The sequence below is a fragment of the Mastigoproctus giganteus genome, chromosome 5 (genome assembly GCF_048544385.1).
Source record: "Mastigoproctus giganteus isolate SK-2022 chromosome 5, ASM4854438v1, whole genome shotgun sequence".
In the NCBI taxonomy this organism is placed as follows: Eukaryota; Metazoa; Arthropoda; class Arachnida; order Uropygi; family Thelyphonidae; genus Mastigoproctus; species Mastigoproctus giganteus.
The window spans coordinates 66,152,251-66,167,877 of NC_143579.1; the positions used below are offsets into that span (position 1 = coordinate 66,152,251).

General features: G+C 36.1%; 1 protein-coding gene across 2 annotated transcripts in view; it reads right to left on the minus strand.

Annotated features, from left to right (window-relative positions):
* LOC150085456 (jouberin-like) overlaps positions 1 to 15,627 on the minus strand; it is a 320,291-nt gene that overhangs the window by 190,580 nt on the left and 114,084 nt on the right. For both annotated transcript variants that reach the window (XM_090373258.1, XM_090373259.1), the window contains exon 11: positions 10,586 to 10,729. In XM_090373258.1, the coding sequence (XP_090229384.1) occupies positions 10,586 to 10,729 (144 nt within the window). The remainder of the gene's footprint in view (positions 1 to 10,585; positions 10,730 to 15,627) is intronic.

The window sequence follows — 15,627 nt, forward strand, 5'->3', positions numbered from 1 at the left end:
TTGCTGTTTTTCTTTGCATCCCTTGCCAAGGATTTCTCGTAATCTGCCTTCGCCTGCCTAACCTGCTTTGTAACTTGGTTGCATATCAACTTGTATCTATCATAGGCTTCTGTGTCATAGGCTTCTGTGAATTTTTTCATAATAAGCTGGTGCTTCATCCTGCATAAAAAAAAGCAATGTTTAAAACTGATTTTGGATTGCATTATTGGAATAATTATATCTTTTAGCAATGTCAGGTGGTTTCCTCTTATCAAAATTCCTTCAAGGAAAAAAATCTGAACCATCTCTTGTCCATAAAATCCTTGTTAGAGAATAAATGGGGGTTGTTAAGATAAAAAAAAAAAGTTATTAAAACCCTTCCATCATGCAGTATGACTGATGTCTTTTGAGGTTATGATGGACATCATGGCGAGATCCAAACTTCCTTACATTTCAAAGGTACAGCTCTAAAACAGTGTTTGCAGGGTGGCTCCCAGTTAGTACATCGGACCGAACCTATTGGTAACTCTCTAGGCGGCTTCCAGATCAGCTAGTGTATAATCTGCCTACCGCTACTCTGCCAGATAGTGACTGGAGGGAGTCCGAGTAGTGTGTATGCGGGGAGCATTGTCGAGGCCATGTTATGTCAAGGATCTGGGTATATTCTTAACATGTGTACGCCGTATTCAAAAATTTCATTACTTCATACAGCATATCCCCCCCCCACTTTTCAAAAAGATCTAAACCTTCCAAACACTTCCTAGTCCATTTCACAAATATACGTCATCTCAGTTCTAATCTCAACGATGTCCATTTCCACTTGCAGTATGCAAACCCAATGTACTTTTTCTGACAGAATCTCAGTTATCGGTTGATTCAACCACTGCTTATTTCAGTTGCCCAAATTATTTGCTATATGATTCCATTCATCTCAAAGGTGGTACTTGGTGCATATATCCCTTCTGATATTCCCTGTCAGAGACTTAGTAATTTGGAATCTCCTTTTTTCAACCTGCTCTAGCTTAAAATCTCTCTACCTGATTCTGTCAAATTCATCTGTTGTCTCTACCGTTCTCCCAACTCCACTAATCACTTGGAGCTCTTTGACTTTGTCTCTTTGCAAATTGACTTTCTCCAGTCCAACTTTCCTAACAGTGAGATAAATTTCCTTCGTGATTTTAATGTTCCCAACTTCAGCTGGCTTCCATTCTCTGGTAACGCAGACATAGCTGGTCGAGATGCGAAGGCTTTTGCAATTACTAATGACCTGGAACAGATTGTTCACTTACCTACCAGAATACCGGACAATCCTAACCATACAGCCGACACGCTTGATCTTTTTCTAACAACCAACCCTTCTAAGTACACGGTTGAAATGAATGGTCCTTTAGGCAACACAGATCACAACTTAGTGATTGTCTCTTCTCCAATGGAGCCTTTATCTCATGACTATTCCTAACCTCATGTTGTTTGGCATTACAAGAATACAAAATGGGATGACCTGCGAGATTTCTTTTCTCCTTTCATTGGTCAGATTACTGTTTCAAAACTTCTGATGGCAATATTTGCTCAGATCGTGTCAGTGAAATTATTCTTGTAGGAATGGAATCCTTTGTTCCACACTCCACTTTAAAATCTCGTCCTTTATCTAAACCTTGGTTTTCCAATAAATGTGCTAAGCCTGTTCAAGAGAAGAATGCTGCATATTGTAATGGCTTGTTTCTAATTCTTCAGTTTCATTTTCTGCCTACACCAGAGCTTGCAGCAATTGTAAAGCAGTTATTAATCAGTCCAAACTAGATTCTGAACAGACTAAGAGTAGAAAACTTGCTTTTTGCCCTAATGGTAGCCAAGCATTCTGGTCTCTTGCCAAAGCTATTGGCCGCAACTTTTGCCCATCTCTGCTCCCATCTCTGTCAAAGCCAGATGGTTCTATTGTCACTTCAGCCAAGGATAAAGCTGATCTGCTAGCAACCCAATTTTCTTCCAACTCATGTATTAATGATCTCGATTAAACACCTCCCACCATTCCCAACATGCTCCATTCAATGCCTCCTGTGGTCTTCCGTCAAAAGGATGTCAGAAAGATTTTGACAAATCTTGATGCTAAGAAAGCTTCAGGTCCTGATGGTATTTCTCCACTTGTTCTCAAAACCTGTGCTCCTGAACTTACTCCTGTTCTTTGTCGCCTTTTTTTTTTTCACTTTCTTATTCCAAAGGTGTTTTTCCTTCTGCTTGTAAATTTGCTCATATCTAGCCAGTTCCTAAAAAGGGTGACATTCCCTCCAATCCAATTATCGTCCCATTGCAATTACTTCTACTCTTTCTAAAGTAATGGAGAAATCAATTAAACGCCAACTCTTAAACTACCTAGAATCCTTCCATCTGATCAATGATTGCCAGTATGGATTCCGTCACTGTCGATCCACTGCTGATATTCTGGCTCATGTTACCCATTTACGGACAAATTCAATGGAAAAGTTTGGTGAAACACAAGTAGTTGCTCTTGATGTCTCAAAGGCTTTCGATTGTGTTTGGCATAAAGGTTTACTAAACAAGCTTCCATCTTATAGTTTGCCAACTGTTTTTTGTAATTGGTTATCCAATTCTCTCTCTGACTGCTCACTGAGGGTGATGGTAGATGGCTCTCTGTCTTATAACTTCTCCAGTAACTTCTCCACTAATGCGGGGCAGTGTCTCCCAAGGTTCAGTTCTTTCCCCCACTCTTTTCCTCTTGTATATTAATAACCTTCTTCCATTGACTGAAAACCCTATCCATAGTTTTGTCGACGATAGCACATTGTATTCCACTTTCCAGTTTGAGAAACCTTGCCGTGCTCAATCAACTACAACTTCTCGAATATCCACTACCAATTCCTTAAATGCCGATCTCCGTGTAATTCTGCAGTGGGGCAAAGACAACTTAGTCGATTTCAATCCTTCTAAAACTCAGTCTTCTCTTATATCTCGCAAAAAGGATTCTTCAGCTCCTATGCTTATCTTTGGTGACATTCCGATTTCTAGGCAAGATCTCTCTTTTGGGGATTACCCTGACTTCTAATCTCTCTTGGCACAAGAACATTACAAATATTGTTTCCTCTGCTTCTAAATAACTTGGTTTTTCTATTTCGCCCTTTGCATTACTTTTCTTCCACCTGTAAAATTGTAAATCCGCCCTAGCATGCAATATTGTTCCCACATCTGGGGCAGTACCCCCCAAACCTCTCTCAGGCTTCTAGATTCCATTCAGAAGAGGGCAGTTAGGTTAATTAATGACTCCTCTCTAACAGAGTCTCTCCACTCGCTCTCTCATAGATGTACTGTTTCTGCTGCGTGCCTTTTCTACAGATATTTCCATGTTCTTCTGAATTTGCTTGTATCCCTCTCTCTCTTTCAAAACAGTCCGAACACATGCTGTCACCAGCCAACATCCATTTACTGTCCAACTTCAAACTCACAGAACCACTTTTCACCTTCCTCGTTTATTCATTCAACTGCTGTTTTCTGGAACAACTTTCCTTCATATGCCCAAGGCGCCTCCGTAGCCAGGTGGGAAGGAGCAGTAGTGCGTAGCATACGCTTCTTGATTGGACCGGGGTTCAAACCTGTCACCACCAAATATGGAGGATGCGGAAAGGTTAGGGAATGACCACTGCATATTCCCGAAGCAATATAGCCTTAGTTGCTAATGTTCCTAAAAACCAAATAACAACAACAACATCATATGCCGATCTCTGCTATTGATCTAAAATTACAGCATACAGAAGTTCAAGTCTAATATCAACAAATATCTTCTTTGGTCTTCTCAACCTCCAATCCAAGCACGGTACTAGTATTATAGGTTCTAGCACCTCTCATGTTTGGGGTTTTCATAAAAAAAAAAAAAAAAAAAAAAAGTTATGATTAACAGTTCTACTTTAAATATGTCTTCATCAGTCCACAAAACACTGTCAATATCTGGGTTTGTAACACTCAATGACAAAAACTGCGACGTGTAAAAATTATTATGGGAATCCTATAGTCTCGAAACTTGATACTAGACATGTTGGACAGACAACTTGTGTAGTCAAGATTCACTAATATCAGCAGGTCTCATCTACACAAGTAGTCTGTCCAACAAGACAAAAACTGTTTGACAAATTCCAATCTTTTACATGGGTCATACTCAATTCAAACTTTGTAGAAACAAGGGATGATAAACATTGCATTCAAGTTCCTTTTATGTTTCTATTTAACACATACACTGCCACTTAGAGAGAGTGTCCAATGTATCTTAATTTTCATATGATGATAAACATCAACATCCTCAGCATTTTGAAAATTCGTAAATGATGGTTGAAAAGTAAAAATTTGGAGTTCATAGCTAAAAGTAAATATTTACTTTTGTGCTGAGGTGTAAATAAGAAAAAAAATCTTAAAATTTTATAAGTCTATTCGTGTACATAAATTAACATCAAAACAATCAAAAAACAAATAAAACTGTGTACTAAGTCTATAAACAAAAACCAAACGCTGCTGCAAAGAGTTCAATTGGTGTGCCAAAATTTGAGTAGTTGCTAATTTCAAGTGTCTTTACTTTTATGGCATTCATTTATTGATCACTTAAGAATGACTACCCGTATATACATTACGGCACAGCACTTGATTGCCTTTTGAACTCATATAATGTATGATGGTATATCACGTCTAGTACCTTTTGATGCTTATGTGTGTAAATGCAGCAAAAATGGTAAGCTTCTTTTAGGTATTTCATGTTCCAAACTTTGTTCTCTTTGAGATTTTTTTGAACTTCTTTTGATATCCTCTTTTACAAGTTTCAAATTAGAAACAGTACACAGTCTACCAGGTTCTGGTAGACACTGTGTACTGTCCCCAATTAATCAAACTTCTTCACAATTTACTTTAAAATCTTTATTGTGGGTTGTTTATGTCCAAAAAAATTCTTAAACTGGTAACTTCTACAGCATTTTCATATTTTGAATGCTTTACAATTTCAGCCCTCTCCTTCCTTGTAAGGCTTATGTAATAATTATTCTGAAATACTAAAAAAAGATTATAAATTAATTTTAAAACAACTTATATTTGCATCACAGCAGTTATTCAAAACATTCCTTACTTATGGACCACCTGAAACACAGGATGGTTATAATTAAAGTGCATTGCTTTGGCCAGCTGTATATACAGTGAATTTCCCAGATATGAAATTTAGAATAAATAGTGTCTAGACCACTGCTACTCAACCTTTTATGCTGAAGGACTTGATTTGAAATTGAGTTCCAGGTAAGGAAATAGGTGGTTTAACGTCAGTACAGCCTTCTTTGAAAAATAACTTAAGCAAACTGTGCCATTTAAGCCTAATAAGAAAATAACGTATAGTTTATATGTAATTTAATTATGAATATCAATTAAAAAAAATTTTCATTATTGCAACAAACAAAAGTGATTTCAAAGCACATGCAGCTGTGTGACATGTATAATACATAATTACTACTGTAAGAATGTAACAGGTACCATATAGGTACTCAAAGTGTGTTAAAACTTTAGCATAAAAGTACTAGGCAGGAATTAGGCCAAAATAAAGACTAAGATAGCCTGTGCTGGTTTGCTTTGTTATACCCTAGAAATAAACATAAAATTAGCAATAAAATAGAATAAAATAAAATGATTATGCGGCTAATTATTGATAATTGGATACACCGAATGGCACTTTTTCGAGAGCTAACACCATTCACAATATATCCCATCAATACTTAGCAAGGCTATCTGTTTCTTATTGTTACTTGCCTGTTTAACTAGGTCCAAATAATAAACTTTAAGGTAATCTATACTTAAATTTAACAGCAAACAGGCAAGATAACAGTTGGCCCGACAGATACCTTTGAAACAAAACTGAAAATAATACAGAAAATGAGTGTCAACCACAATTTTCACTTGAGTTGTGGTGTTTTTTATTTACATTTATACATGTGCAAAAGAAGCTTATGCTGACATAAGGAGAAAAGAGATAACAATAAGTACTTTACTTATAAGAATAAGTTTTTCTTATTCAATTTTTTCTCTTGCATTAATCTAATAGATCTTGAGGTATAAAAATTTAGAGTTGACACACACACACACACACACACACACACACACACACACACACACACACACACACACACACACACACACACACACACACACACACACACGTGTGTGTGTGTGTGTGTGTGTGCGCGCGCGTGCGTTTGTGTGTATCTCTTTCCTTTAGATTAGTGGGAGACTGAATATTAACTAGATAAATCTTCTCCTTGCCCATAACCAGAAAGATTCGAAGAATGAGATGGCAAAATTCCAGAAAATTATGTGATCAATTGAATTACCTGTTGTGAGTGGCAGTCTAGTGTATGATGGTTGCACATATAAGCAGATCTATGCAAATATTCTCTCTCTCTCTCTCTCTCTCAAGCGTGCAGAAATCATAAAAATGTCAGAAAAGATCACGAATGATTGAAAAATGATTTCAGGAAGAAATCAGTACAAAATTTGCTGTAAACCCAAATATATATAATAATGTAGATATTGGAGAAGAATTTTGCCAGTTTTGCTCCATGGCATTCCCCCATTTTTAAAGATTTAAAAAATATTTTGGAATTCAAAAGTACATCATCATCAAGGGTGTCAAGACTAATACTCAAGATTTCTAAGAGGTACAAGCTAAAGGCATATAATGATATATGCACCAACATCAAGCCATGATAATGAAGAGGTTGAAGAAATGTACACCAAAATTAAGAGTCTTCTAGATGAGCAGAAAACTCACTACACCATTATTATGACGGACTTCAATGCTAAGGTTGAAAAAAGACAAAACAGCGCAGAAAGGGGAATTATAGGAAATTTTGGAATTGGTGAAAGAAATGAAAGAGGTGAAAGACTTGTGGAATTTGCAGAATCTCAAGGATTGTCAGTAATGAACACTTTTTTCAAGAAAAGAGTGAACAGAAAGTGGACATGGAAGAGTCCAAATGGATTAACAACTAATGAAATCGACTTCATCCTCACTAACAGAAGATATATCGTGAATGATGTTACCGTCCTGAATAAGGTAAATGTTGGAAGTGATCGCAGAATGGTAAGATGTACACTTGATATAGATGTAGGAAAGGAAAGGAAAAAACTGACTAGAGTAAATAATACAAAGGTCTTTGAGATAACAGAAGAAGAGAAAAAGCAGTATGTACTGGAACTTAAGAACAAGTTTGAGCTTCTGCAGACTGCTCAGGACCAAGATATCAACGAGGAATATTACAACTTTCTGAAAGTGATTAAGCCCAAGAAACCTATACGGAAAAAGAAATCCAAAGAAGAAAAAATTAGTCAAGAAACACTTGTTATGATGAACTGAAGGCGAAAAATGAAGAGCAAGGTAAACACTGACAAGGAAAAAATTGAGTATACTGAGTTATGCAAAGCCATTAGAAAGAGACTCAGAGAGGACATAAGAAGATTTAACACAAGAAAAGTAGAACAAGCATGTAGGGAAAACAAAGGATTTAAATCAGCAGCCAAGTGCAGTAATACAGAAAGACAAATAATACTGAAACTGAAGAATAGCGATGGTGTACTTATAAACAGCAGAGAAGGCATAATTCAAACAGCAGAAGACTACTATAGAGAATTATACAAGGAGAGAGGGAATGATACCAGCAGTGGGGAAGATGGATTGCAAATTAGCAACACATACAACATACCCGATATTCTTCCTGTTGAGGTAGAACGTGCATTGAAGAAAATGAAGAATCAGAAAGCCCCGTGGAAAGATGAAGTTACTGTAGAGTTGTTAAAATTGGGAGGAAGAGACAATACAAAAACTGGCAAGGCTCTTCACAAAGTGTATTAGAAAAGGTGTGACAACTAAGCAGTGGAATAATGCAATCATAGTTTTGCTGCATAAGAAAGGAGATAAATCAGAAATTAGAAATTATAGACCAATTAGCTTGTTATCCCACATCTATAAGTTGTTCACAAGGGTTCACAAGGTTCACAATTGTTCACAAACAATATTTGATGAGAATCAACCGAAAGAGCAAGCTGGCTTTAGGACAGGATTCTCAACTATGGATCACCTTCACGTAATATCACAGCTAATGGAGAAAGCAAATGAATATAAAACACCATTATGCCTGGCATTTGTGGATTATGAAAAGGCATTTGACTCCATTCAGCATAAGGCAATGTTTTGGGCACTGGAAAGACAAGGCATAGATACCCCACATATTATGATTTTGAAGAAAATATATGAGAGTGCTACCTCCTTTATTAGACTAGACAAAGAGAGTAGGAAATTTAAAATCGAGAAAGCAGGTCGACAAGGAGACACAGTATCTCTGAAGCTGTTTACTGCTGCCCTTGAGGAAGCTTTCAGAAGATTAGACTGGTCGCAGAAAGGAGTCAATGTGAACGGAGAGTACCTAAACCATTTATGATTTGCAGATGACATTGTGGTCATAAGCCAAGATCCCAAAGAATTAGAGGAAAATCTTAATCAGTTATGCACAGTTAGTAAGGATTTTGGACTAAAGATGAATATGGCTAAAACAAAAGTAATGATGAAAAAGTATGCCACAGAAAGGGAAATAATGATTGAAGGAGCAGTAATTGAAAAGGTGGAGTCACATACTTATCTGGGACAAGTTATTAGCTCTAATAATGATGAATGGCTGGAAGTCAAAAGAAGAATAAATTTTGGATGGATAGCATTCAGGAAATATAGTCACATACTGAAGAGCAATATCTCAGTTTGTCTGAAACATAAAATAATGAACAAATGTATACTCCCCACCATGACTTATGGAAGTGAAACTTGGGCACTCACCAAAAGAATGGAAGAGAAGCTGAAAACTACACAGCGAAGAATGGAACAAATTATATTGGGAATCAGACTGTTAGATAAGAAGAGAAATACATGGCAGCAAACTCAAGTAAAGGACATTCTTATCAAAACTAAAGAACTAAAATGGTCTTGGGCAGGAAACACAGCTCGAAGACATGATGACAGATGGACTAAGAAAATAACAGAATGGTACCCAAGAGGAGCTAAGAGAAAACCTGGAAAACAACAACAGAAATGGACATATGAAATTCATGAGTTTGTGGGTAGTAAATGGATGGCCAGTGCTCAAAACAGTAGGAACTGGAAAGTTGCTGGAGAGGCTTTCATCCTGCAGTGGATTGAAAATGGATGATGATGATTCCCCCTACATGACAAGTATGGATATTTAAACCACCAATTAACTGAAAATGAATATCATTCCATAGGAAGTTCCAAAGCTATGTCATCCACCTTCAACTTCATCCTGATCAGAAATTGAACAGAAGAGTTGGTGCATTGTTAGGCATCATATAGAGTTAACTTGTTCAGTGTGAATCCTATAAGAAACCATTGCAGGAGCACTTTAGAGACATTTGCCTGTGGAATATCCAGGTTTTATAATACCATTCTGGCACTAATGGATGAGTACATTTCATTTGGTGCCATTAGATGGTATGTCCCACACTGGGAAATAAGCATGTTTCTTTAAATAACCTCATCATTTTGTGTGATCCATTTGGGGAAAAAGTACCCTTTTTAAGGTTTTTAAACAGCAGTATTCCCAAACTGCAGCCAGTACATTATTGTTTTGGTAAAAGAGCTTTGCCAACAGGCGGGCTTTCATATGCAGTACCACATTGATTTTTGCTAACTACTGTGGTCTCATCTGCTTTTTTTATATCTGAGATGTTGCCTCACTAGTCATAGCATTAAGATTTACTTTGCAAACTGACTGCATGCAGTGCCATATGCAGCAGTGTCACTTTTTGGAACTTATCTTTATTTTTGTGAAATTAAAATTGTAAAATTTTGTTGAAGGTCTGGCCCACCCCCAACAAGGTTTTACTCAGCTCATGAAAGAATTTGGAAAATTATTGCTAGTCAGAGTATACATTCTAAAGGCCATTCTAATATATGGAGCTATAGCATCACATGATATCAGTCTGTTTCAAGGCTGTTCAGATATCAGCATGCATCCTAACAATGTCATCAGAGCTGGCCCCAAAATTTGGGGGCTCTGTTCAAGAATTAATTGCAGGGCCCTAGGGTCCAGTGAAAAACTTATCTGGGGTGTTTTTTAATAGTGATTTTTTTTTAATTTTTCAAATTTTACAGTAATAGTTAAATATTAAATAGTTTCAAATTTTACAGTAAAAGTTAATTAAATTATATATTATACTGAACAAAAATTTAAATTATGAATAATATTCAGTACGTTAATCAACAATATTGTTTTGAACATTTGAGCATGGGGCCCTGTTCGACAGAACTGGCTGAACATGCTTGTGGCTGGCATTGGTTGTCATAAGGAAATGTATAAAATAATAAAATTCACATGGATAATATAATTTACTAATATAATTGTAACAGATATTTTAATTTTTAACTTCTTTTATTTCTGCTTGTAAAATTAATACAATGAACCCACTGGACAGATAATAAAGGTATTTTTAACCAGGCAATATTGTCCCCAGGTTAAGCAAAAACTCTCATTAAAACTACTATGTTTAATTAGCAATAAGTTATTCTTACTTTCCATCATGTGAAAACTTGATTACCAAACAGTTCTGAGACTGATTGTGCAAAGTTAGCATGAGACTGTTGGGAATTTTACATGCTTGTCCAGCTAGTCTAGTCCATTCTGAAGAAAAACTGTCTCTATAAGTTGATGAGGTACTGCAATAAAAAGAAAAAAAAAAAAAATACAAGTCTCTACTTTCTCTCTCTTTCGCAAAATTTTTGAAAAATTATATGGGTCAAATACTGATTAAAATTTAAAAACTCCACATATAATAAATTAATATTCCATAAACTTTCTAATGATAAAAAAGATTATAAAGAGCTGATTGAAAGATATCTAAAAATAAAATGGACGAAAATATCAACCACAACAACTAATCAAATCATCATTCAAATAACTTGGTTTTATTCAGAATGGCTTGGCTCAGTAACATTAGTATTTCTCTCAGAGCTTTTCACTCACTAAGAAAATGTTTTCCCCCCTTTTTATGGCTGATATGATTTTTAAAGATCATTATGATTGTAGATATGATCTTTGATAGATAATTCCATAGATGTTCATTATGATTTCAAATGAAACACAGACTTTTGGAATAAATGGTTCAGATATGCACCTAATTAAAAATTATCACTTGTGGCATTGAGGTATACTGGTTTCATCATGTTCCCAAGCAAGACATAGAACTCTGCTTGCTGCTGGTGAAATCAATTTGTCTCATCATCCAAGTGAAAGTAAATACTTTCAAATACCTAAGATATAGTATAGAAGGGAAACAGGCTAGATGTCATGGCTTCACATCTGTATCACAACAGATTAGTTGGATATCAAGGACTGTGTGAGATTTTGTATTGCACGGAGTAATACTATGCCATGCTTCAAGCTGCCTGGTTGTTTTGCCTTTATGGCTAACTATAACTGCTATATTGTTTTGTTTTGCTGTAGTAAAGCATTGGTTAGCTGGGACCGCTTTATGTAATAAATATCAATGAGTATCAATTGTGCAGTAAAGAACATTAATTGTAGCCTCATAGAGCAACCAGGCTGGTTATTCAATCTCTGCATTCAGAAACTATTCTAAATGTATGTTGCATATGCAATATTTTTTACTGATCATAAAGGACACTTTTATTTGTTCTGCAGGTGTGGTAATCAGTAAAGAATAATTCATTTTGCATTTGTCTGAATTGTTTATTCCAAAAGTCTATTTTTTTAATTTTTTTTTAATGAAAACCCCAAACATGAGAAGTATTAGAAACTGTAGTACTCAGTACTGCACATGGGTTGAAGGTTGAAAGGAGATATTTGTTGACATTAGCCTTGAACTTCTGTAGATTATAATTTTCAGAAAATACATATGAAGGAAGATTGTTCCAGAAAACGGAAGTTGAATGAATAAATGCAGAAAAAGAAAAGCTGGTGCTGTGAGTTTGAAGCTGAAAAGTAAAAGGATGTTGACTGGTTGTGACACACTTTGGCAAGAAACATGTTTGGACTGCTTTGGAGACAGAGCAGGAATTAGAGAAGCCAATTCAGAGGAACAGTGCCAATGGAAGTATCTACAGAAAAGACATGCAGCAAAAACAGAATGTATATAATACAGACAGTGGAAAGACTTTGTTAGAGATGAGTCATTAATTAACTTAACTGTCCTTTTTTGAATGGAATCTAGAAGCCCAAGAGAGGTTTGAGGACACTGCCTCAGATGTGGGAACAATATTCCATGATAGGATGGATTTGCACACAGCGAGCAAATTGTGAAGAAAAGTAGCACTGGGAAAGAAAAAGGAAACCCAGTTTTTCAGATGCAGAGGAAGCAACATTTGTGATGCACTTATGCAGAGAGAGAGAGAGAGAGAGAGAGAGAGAGAGAGAGAGAGGGAAAGGGAGAGGGAGAGAGAGAGAGAGAGAGAGAGAGAGAGAGAGAGAGAGAGAGAGAGAGAGAGAGAGAGAGAGATTAAAAGTCAGGGTAATCTCCAATAGAGATAGATGGTCTTGCCTAGAAATCAGAGTGTCATTGAAGATAAGCATAGGGCAGAAGAATAATTTTTGCAAGATATCAGACAGGACTGAGTTTTAGAAGGATTGAAATCAACTAAGTTATCTTTTCCCCAGTGGAGAATTACCTGGAGATCAGCATTTAAGGAACTGGTAGTGATATTTGAGAAGTTCAAGATGTTTGTGCAGGTAAGGTTTCTCAAACTGGAAGGTGAATTGCAAAATGCTATCATCAGCAAAGCCACTGATAGGATTTCTGGTCAATGGAAAAAGGTCATTAATATACAAGAAGAAAGGAGTGGGAGAAAGAACTGAAGCTTGGGGAACACCAGCATTAGTGGAAAAGTTAGAACACAGAGAGCCATCTACCATCACACGCAATGAGCAGTCAGAGAGAAAACTGAATACCCAATTACAAAAAAAAAAAAAAAAACCCAGCTGGCAAACCCATAAGATGAAAGCTTATTTAGAAGGCCTTTATGACAAACACAATCAAAAGCCTTTGGAATGTTAAGAGCAACTGCTTGAATTTCACCAAACTTTTCCATTGAATTTGTCCATAGATGGGTAACAGAAGACAGAATACCAGCAGATCGACATTAACAGAATCCATACTTGCAATTGTTGATCAGATGAAAGATTTCCACACAGGTTAAGAGTTGGCGTTAAATTGATTTCTTCATTACTTTAGGATGAGTAGAAGTAAGTGCAATCGGACAATAACTGGATGGGAGGAACTTGTCATCCTTTTTAGGAACTGGCTGGATATAAGAAAATTTCCAAGCAGAAGGAAAAACACCTTTGGAATAAGAGTGAAAAAAGGCGACACAAAACAGGAGTAAGTTTGGGAACATAGGTTTTAAAAACAAGTGGAGAAATACAATCAGGACCTGGAACTTTCTTAGCATCAAGATTTTTCAAAATCCTTCTGACATCCTTTTGATGGAAGACCACAGGAGGCATTGAATGAAGTGCAATGGGAATGGTGGGAGGTGGTTTACCAAGATCATCAATACACAAGTTGGAAGAAAAATAGGATGCTATCAGATCAACTTTATTTTTGGCTGAAGAGGCAATAAAAATCTGGTTTTGACAGAAGACAGGAACAAAACTGGGCAAAAGGTCCGGCTAATAGCTTTGGCAAGAGACCAAAATGCTCGACTACCATTCGACAAGAAGCAAGTTTTCTTCTACTCTTATGCTGTTTGAAATCTAGTTTGGACTGATTAATAACTGCTTTACAATTGTTGCGAGCTTTGGCGTAGGCAGCAAATTAACCTGGAGATTTGGATGCAAGCCAATTGCAATATGCAACATTCTTACCTTAAACAGTCTTAACACATTTATTGGAAACCCAAGATTTAGATAAAGGACAAAACTTTAAGGTGGGGTTTGGAAGAAAGGATTTCATCCCTACAAGAATTTCACTGATATGATCTGAACAAACACTGACATCAGAAGATTTGAAGCAGTAATCTAACCAAGAAAACGAAGAAAATAAATCTTGCAGATCATCCCATTTTGCATATTGGACTTTGTTTTTCTCAAACCAGGTTTTTATGCTGTTCATTATAGGGGTGGAGCACTGTTGTGCTTGAACATGGATAGCTCATTTTCACACCACCAGAACTTGGGCAGAATTATCAGTGTATACCTTGGCACTGATGCTTTTTGGCACTACAAGTTCAAGCAGTTCAAGTCCGAATCACAAGAAGAACTCCCCACTCTGGACAACTGTACCCTTTATAATTCATTTCATGAGGAAAAATTCCTCATTTCCACAAATTCCATGATATGGGGAAAAAATGTCCAAGTGAAACTGATAGAGATGTATTTCCCTTGTGCAAGAGGAGAGTCTTTAAACTGTTGTTTTCACAAGTCAATGAGAAGCAGTCACTGTTAACAGATATACCTGTAACCTAGTCATCATCAAATCACTGATGTTACTGGAAAAAGAAAGGTCACCTGTCATAGAGAAAAGCTAAGATAAATTTTTCTGTAGATTGCATTAAACAGATATGTTTATATCCTTTGCAAGCAAGTTCCATCCTTGTAATATGGACTCCAATTCTTACTGACTCTTCAACAATTTTCAAATCTCAAACCAAATTATTCAGTTCAGCTTGAACAATCAAGTGCAACTGTTTTTCTTGGGATAGTAAATATTCTTTTATCATTATCTGACAATTTCTTGTGAAGTGGGTCTTCTTAACAAGATGCAACAGGTTCATCCAAATTCCTACTTTCAAGTTACTTAGGAAATAACATATTTTCAGTGGCCTACTGAACTGCATGACAGCAGGCAGACTGGAGTAGAGAATTTTCTTACTTTAAAAGGAAAATACAGATCTTAATGAAACAAAATAACAACCTTCAAAAATGGTCTCTTTGCTCCTCTCATCAGGTCATGAGCACTGAAAATAGTATAGATGTATTTTTAACAATTGAAATTAAAATAAAATTGAAAATTAAGAAAATTAAAACCACAAGGCTGCACACTAAAAGGACCAACATAATTAAACGATGTAGACTGAATGATTTACATATAAACTTACTGCAGCAACCCTCATAGCACAAGTCACTGTTATAATTTTCATATTGCTCATTTACAAGCATATGCCAAGATATAATGTAATAATTGAACCATTCCAAATCAGCTAATGTAAAATGGTACTATCATCTTTTGCAAGGTGAACTATTGAAATTAATTTTTTGCCTCAAGGCACTTTTTTTCTTATATGAAGCAGCCAAAATTTCTCAAAAACCCGACACGAAAGAAACACTGAAAACAACATAAGAAATAACTGTCATCATATGAGAAAATAACAAATGTTGAATGGTTATTTATTACATTATAAAAAATTTACTACATTACTGAATCATAATTCATCAATCACAATAATTCTATATTCAACAAAGACCAAGGTTTACCCATATATCTAGTTTCTGAAACAGTGAAGATATGATGAATGCAAGGTGACTGCAGAACATCAAGGCTACAAGGATCACCAAAAGATAATTCATACATGGGTAACTAGAGCTCTCTTGCTCTCTCTCT